The sequence below is a fragment of the Pan troglodytes genome, chromosome Y (assembly GCF_028858775.2).
Source record: "Pan troglodytes isolate AG18354 chromosome Y, NHGRI_mPanTro3-v2.0_pri, whole genome shotgun sequence".
NCBI lineage: Eukaryota > Metazoa > Chordata > Mammalia > Primates > Hominidae > Pan > Pan troglodytes.
In genome coordinates, this window is record NC_072422.2 from 25,521,552 (window position 1) to 25,528,939 (window position 7,388).

The window sequence follows — 7,388 nt, forward strand, 5'->3', positions numbered from 1 at the left end:
TGAGTTTGCTGTGATGAGGGTGATCCAGCACCATCAAAATAATACTCCAACTATACACCCCCTAGCAATACCACAAAGTCAGACAAATTCCTCTGATGGATGGCAGATTCTTTCCAGGATCTCTGCTTTTTACTTCCATTATTGAGACAAGCTGTCATACTTAATCCTTCTTCTGTTATAATCAGTCTAGCTGTAAGTAATATTCTAAAGTATTTAGCAACCAAATAGCCAAAGATGGCAGAATGTAGTTTAACAATCTATCCTATTAACTTTATAGTAGAGCTCTACAGTGTGTTTTCTTTCTCAAACTCACACTGACTATGGCTACCAGTTTCTTCATTTCAGCTAAGATTTTCACTCATTACCAAAAAAGGACATGATAACCAACTACACCAAAAGCCAACAAAAATATCTGGCAACTGTGAGCTTTTTAAGCAGGAGAGCTGTGAACATAAAAACCAATGTCATCTAGATTCCCTGTGATCAAGTATACAGTAGACTAAGGTAGAGCTTATCCTTGAATCTGAAACCAAAATTTACATAGAGTGAGTCTTTAGAGTTACCTCACGGGCAGCATCAGCTCAAGCAAAACAAAAAGCAAGGTATCTCTGTGTTAAGATGTCTACAAAGTTGTCTGCTTAGGAATCTGATCTACCAGCACAAGTGTACCTGAGCCAGTTAACAAGCAGCCATTATAGCAACTAATTCCCATTAAAAGACATAGAGCAAGAATTTATTTCAAGTAGATACAAGGCGATTATAAAAGCAGCCTAAGTAGTTCCTGAAATACAGTAAAATAAACCAACTAACCTTTAATGTCTTATTTTGACACTGAAGTTCCCTGCAAAGAGATTCTAGCTTGCTTCTTGCCAAGATGGTCTTGCTGTGTTCACTCTGCAAGTGAACTTTCTCTTTGACAATCTGAGCTTGCTTATTCTGCAGAATCTTCATTTGCCTCTTAACATTCCTGCTTTCCTCCAGCTAAAATTAATAACCACTTTACATTTAGGAAGTATAGTAATCTGAGTTATAGCTCTAAGCACTGCAATTACACTCATGGAACATTTTATGTTCCCCTCTTTTCTAGTGACAGGAAAGTATGTAAATAATTTTGTGTAGCAAGAAAAGCAATCTTAATCTCCATTTTTTATTAACAGGAAAAAGTAACCTTTTAATCAAAAGCCTATTTCAGACTAAAATGATATAGTTTTCCTATTCTACAAGAGCTACTTTATTGAAACAGCTACCAAAATTAGAACACAATAAGCAGTGCTCAAGATTCATCAGTCAAGTCAGTTTCAGATTTATAATAAATGATTCCAAATTATACTACTAGATAACATAGTGGTCACCCTAATTCTTGAGTAAAGCTTTTATGAAAAATAAAACATTGACGAGGCAAACATTTCAAGAGAGAATGAAATATCAAGAAACCTATCAAACATCCTTGCAGGCAATATTCTTATAGGTATTAAAAACACCTATATTGGCCAGGGATGGTGGCTCATAACTGTAATCTCACTCAACACTCTGGGAAGTTGAGGTGGGAGGATCACTTGAGCCCAGGAGTTCACGACTCCATTTCTACAAAAACTTTTAAAAAATTAGCCATGCATGCTTGTGCATGTCTGTAGTGCCAGGTACTCAGGAGGCCGATACAGGAGAATTGTTTGAGCCTAGGAGTTCAAGACTGTAGTGAACTGTGACTGAACCATGGCATACCAGCCTTAGCGACAGTGCAAGACTCTGACTAAAATAAATAAATTAAATAAATAAATAATGCAGTATTTCAGTCACTTCCACCTCTACTGTGGCCAATTTTACAAAGTGCGTTTTCAGATCTACTAAATCCAAATCTTCAATTTGACAATTCTTGTGTGATTTCTATGTGTTTGAGGACCACCCTAGATGACCATGCTACAGTATGCAACCAAATTGCTCTTTCTTCCCTAACCCTTTCATGGCTGACAGCTAGGAAATCTCCTAACCTTCTAATACACTGCTTTTTCTACCAGAAATTCAATGCTTTTGTCAGTCTTTCTTTTATCTTCTTTGTTGCTGTCTTCTTTTTCTGGCATTTCTCACATGATTTTCCTCAGGCTGATGTAACAATTGAGACTGGCTTCCATATCCAATGGAAGCATTCCTTTCCTGAACATAGCAAGCAACAATTTTATTTTCTGCTGTCTTTGCTTTTGGACAGTTCTAAGCTATTTACATTTATGCTCAGGGATTCCTGCTTCTCAAAATATCAGAAGGTGCCAGGCTGCTGATAAGTACGTGGCACCTGAAGATGCCAGCTAAGTGGAGGTAAATATGGACCACATGAGAGAATAGTAACTATTATTGTTACAGCTTTATTCTTGGAGTTGATTATCAGCTAAATATTTGTTTTGTGCATTTACAATATGGAGTTGCTGCTTTAACACTATTTGAAAATGTACAAAAACTGTCAGTGATAATTCCCATAAATGTTTCACAAAACAGAATTTTAGCATTTATTTAATTATAAAAATTTCCCATGATTCTTCAAAAAGTTCTGTATCTTTTCCATTATTTGCTTTACAAAGTCTAGTAGGGTTTCCCTGTTGAGAATGTTTCCATAGTCACCAAAAAAAGAATTTTGTTTCAAATCGTATAGTTCAAAACAAACTCTTCTATAGAAGAGGTGAATTTCCCTGGAAGATGGAAAAAAGAACAATGCTTGGCATATAGTAGATATTAAATAAATATTTCCTGAGCCATAGTACAATTTTACTAAACAATCTTATCTAACACAATTTTAATCAAGAATGGTTAGAGCTTGAATCTGCAGAATTCCTTCGGGAAATTTTAAATACAGAAACCACGTCCTCCCAATTGTCAGGCATCTTAAGCATACAAAAAAAAACTGCTGATCTAGCATATTAAGTTTTAGGAAATTTATTTCACATTTTAAAAAGTATTATTATGTTCTATATATCATTTCATAAGATGAAGTCACACACACCAATCATAAGTACTAAAGAAAGGAGATTGTTTTCAATTTTGAGATAAAATATCATTTTACATTTAAAGTTACATCAAAGTAATATTTAAAAATCTTATCAAGCACACATATATTTTATTTTCCGTGTTCCTTGCTCCATTAAATAAATACTCACAAGATCAGCATATTTCTTACAGACAGCTGCCAGCTTCTCCTCTGGAGTCAAAAGAGTGTTTAGGGCTTGCATCAATAATAAAACTTCTTTTCCTGATGATTAATAAGATTTTAAAAAGTACCAGAAGAAGGCTGAAATCAATCCAATCTGTAAATTTTATGTAAACTTCTATTTTAAGACATTCAGAGTAAAATGATATAGCTCTAATTAAAAACAGATTTACCTATTAAATTCAGGAAACTTTTGAAAATTTAGCAGGTACTTCCTCCAGCCGTACAAATTTCTTCAATTATCAAGCACCACTACTAGCTATTTAGCCCTTAAATGTAGACAATTACTGCAAGTTTAAGAACTACTCTTGCCTAACCACTATTTAGACAGTAACATTCTAAGTTAAGATATGTAAAAGGGCAGGGAATAAGGCTTCCTGCTAGTGAAGGACAACTATAAAAGGATATTCAGTTACTATTCACTGCCTAAGATGCTCATAACTCTTTATAATATGTAACTTTTGTTATGAACAATTTAAACAAGTTATGATTGTTTTGGGATGATCTGCTAAGCATATTCTGGGTGTTAGGTTTAGATCAAAGAAAAGGAAGTCAAAATAGCTCTTCCCTTGAAGAAAAGTTTTAAAAGAGTACTATAATAACTTTGCAAGGGACAAGCAAGTAGCTGAAAAAGAAAGAGTCAAATGGTGCTTCAAAATACATACTAATGTTCTACTGGTAACGATGGAGATAGGTAACTTTTGATTTGTTCTCTCTAATATGTAACACAGTTCTTTAAAGCCTTGACTTTTGGTATACTTTACAGAGTACTAGAGGTTGAGGGAAAACAGGCTGACTTCAAATAATGCTTCTGTATGCACATACAATTTTAGTACTAAATTCTTTTCTCATTCACACCAAAGCCAAATAAGAAAGAAACACTGGGCAGGGTATACTAGCTCACACCTGTAATCTTGACACTTGGAAAAGCCAATGCCAGTATAGGTAGCCAACATATACTGCTACAGGGCAGTATACCAAGACCAGCCTGGGCAACAGAATGACAGCCCATCTCTACAACAAAAGAAAAATAAAAAATTAGCCATGTGTGGTGGTGTACGCCTGTAGCCCCAGCTACTCTAGAGTCTGAAGAGACAGGATCACGAGCTCAGGGAGTTTAAGGCTGCCATGACCCATGAATGTACCACCGCACTCCAGCCTGGGTGACAGGGAAAGACCTTGTCTCTCTAGAAAAAAGAATAAATAAATATTGTTATTGAATGTGTATGTGTAAGAAACAACTGTAATACAACTGACATTTTCATAAAGATTTTCATTTAAAACTTTTTAAATAATTTTAGCCTCAAGCTATATTTTACACATATAATTGGGGCTATCAATTTTAAAGATATCTGTCTTATTTTCAAGGAATTACAATTACTTTATATATTACCATACTTTTTTTTTGTCTTCCAGGGTAACAGAAAATGGATTAAGAATAAAAATTCCAAGTTTCAGTGTCGCATATAAGTCATATATATCAATGTAAATGTTAGTATAAGGATGAAACACTCAGGGCAACTACTAAGGCATTTCAGATTTCAGCCGTGAAATTTGACATATCATATTCTTAATCCTAATTGTCAAGCTAAGAGTGGAAGGGATAAAACAAATTCTAAAAATCAGTCTTATTTAACTCTTTCTACACTACAGATAACATTATATCCTCTCTAAATTTCAGTGTATAATCTTTTAAGCAAAATTAGCATACATATTGTTTTCATACTATTATGTTGTTTTCAAAGGTACAAAAAGCAAGGTAAATCAAATACTAATTACATCATATTGGCCTCAAACTTTCTTAAAACATCAGTTCTTGTTACACAGAGAAATAATTAAGTTTCTTATAACTGGGCTTCGTATTTTGCTATTTTTGTTCCCTACACATAACTGGAGATGATAGGTGGACTAAACCAAGTGAAGAAACAAGTTTACTAGGCAACATTTACCTCCAAACAGGCCAAGTTCATAATCACTCATGCTGCAGAAAATGTAAAACAAAAAGACCAGTATGTGACAACATCCAACCACAGAGCAGAGATTATTACCTAAGACTTTTTCTTTGTTCCTGTTGCATTGTAAAGCTTGCTGACCAGATGGAGGGGCTACTTCTTGCTCAGGAAGCTCCTTTCTTGACTCTTGTGTGCAGTGCACTGGGCTCACCCAACTCCTATTCTTTGTTATAAAGTCACTGCCTTCTTCATCTTCCAATAAATGTTTATTACTTGTGGCACTGCAATTTGAGTCTTGATGTTGAAGAATATCATGTGATTCAGAGTTACACAACATATCTGCTTTCCTTCTTAACCCACAAAGTCCAGCTTCTTCCATTGTGCTATTCACAAACTAGAGGGAAGGAGAGTAAGCAAAAAGGTTGAAGAGAGAGTTAAATCAAATGTTATAAGGCAAAGAAAACTAAGCAGTGCTAAAAAGTACAATTTTCCATCCCTCTATGCTTTTGTACATTTTGTATATCTGACAATAAACAAACAGGTCATAAGGCTTAGCAGCTTATTTTGCTTTTCATAGTGGTTTGTAAAGTAACACTATTTTTCTTTTTTTTTTTTTGAGATGGAGTCTCCCTCTGTCATCCAGGCTGGAGTGCAGTGGGGCAATCTTGGCTCACTGCAAGCTCCACCTCCCAGGTTCACGCCATTCTCTCTCCTCAGCTTCCCAAGTAGTTGGTACTACAGGCACCTGCCACCATGCCTGGCTAATTTTTTGTATTTTTAGTAGAGATGGGGTTTCACCGTGTTAGCCAGGATCGTCTCCATATCCTGACCTTGTGATCCGCCTGCCTCGACCTCCCGAAGTGCTGGGATTACAGGCATAAGCCACCACGCCCAGCCAAGTAACACTACTTCTTAACAATCTAAAGTAAATGTAATTTTTAATTTCACAAAGAGGTAACCTAATTGCAAAGTTTAAAGATATTAAAATTAGGAAGTTCCAAGATTGCCGAATAGGAATAGCTCGAGTCCAAAGCTCCCAGCATGAGCGATGCAAAAGACTGGTGATTTCTGCATTTCCAACATGAGCAACACAAAAAACTGGTGATTTCTGTATTTCCAACTGAGGTACCAGATTCATCTCACTGGGGCCTGTCAGACAGTGGGTGCAGCTCATGGAGCAGGGCGGGACATCGCCTCACCCGGGAAGCACAAGGGGTTGGGGAATTCTCTTTCCTATCAAAGGGAAGCTGTGACAGAAGGTACCTGGAAATTCGGGACACTACCACCCTAATACTGAGCTTTTCCAATGGCCTTAGCAAAGGGCACACCAGGAGATTATATCCCATGCATGGCTCGGAGGGTCCCACACCCACGGAACCTGGCTCACTGCTAGCACAGCAGTCTGAGATCGAACTGCAAGGCAGCAGGGAGGCTGGGGGAGGGGTGTCCACAATTGCTGAGGCTTGAGTAGTTAAACAAAGTGGCCGGGAAGCTCAAACTGGATGGAGCCCACCGCAGCTCAAGGAGGCCTGCCTGCCTCTATAGACTCCACCTCTGGGGGGCAGGGCATAGCTGAACAAAAGGCAGCAGAAACTTTTGCAGATTTCAACATCCGTGTCGGACAGCTTTGAAGAGAGTAGTGCTTCTCCCAGCACGGAATTTGAGATCTGAGAACAAACAGACTGCCTCCTCAAGTGGGTCCCCGACCCCCGAGTAGCCTAACTGGGAGACACCTCCCAGTAGGGGCTGACTGACACCTCAAACAGCCAGGTGTCCCTCAGAGACAAAGCTTCCAGAGGAAGGATCAGGCAGCAACATCTGCTGTTCTGCAATATTTGCTGTTCTGCAATATTTGCTGTTCTGCAGCCTCTGCTGGTGATACCCAGGCAAACAAGGTCTGGAGTGGACCTCCAGCAAACTCCAACAGACCTGCAGCTGAGGGTCCTGATTGTTAGAAGGAAAACTAACAGAAACAAATGATATCCACACCAAAACCCCATCTGTATGTTACCATCATCAAAGACCAAAGGTAGATAAAACCAAAAAGTAACCAAAGCAGAAAATCTGAAAATTCTAAAAATCAGAGCCCCTCTTCTCCTCCAAAGGAAAGCAGCTCCTCGCAAGCAATGCAACAAAGCTGGATGGAGAATGACTTTGACAAGTTGAGAGAAGAAAGCTTCAGATGATGGGTAATAACAAACTTCTCCGAGCTAAAGGAGGATGTTCGAACCCAGCACAAAAAA

At 37.8% G+C, this 7,388-nt stretch overlaps 1 protein-coding gene across 1 annotated transcript; it reads right to left on the bottom strand.

Moving 5' to 3' along the window:
- Positions 1 to 2,375: 2,375 nt before the first annotated feature.
- On the bottom strand, positions 2,376 to 5,538 carry TXLNGY (putative gamma-taxilin 2). Its single transcript, NM_001009080.1, has 3 exons — positions 5,242 to 5,538; positions 3,144 to 3,235; positions 2,376 to 2,678 (listed from the first exon to the last, which is right to left on the bottom strand). The coding sequence occupies exons 1-3, from the start codon at positions 5,522 to 5,524 to the stop codon at positions 2,658 to 2,660; spliced, it is 396 nt and encodes a 131-aa protein (NP_001009080.1). The 5' UTR covers positions 5,525 to 5,538; the 3' UTR covers positions 2,376 to 2,657.
- Between the last annotated feature and the right edge of the window lie 1,850 nt (positions 5,539 to 7,388).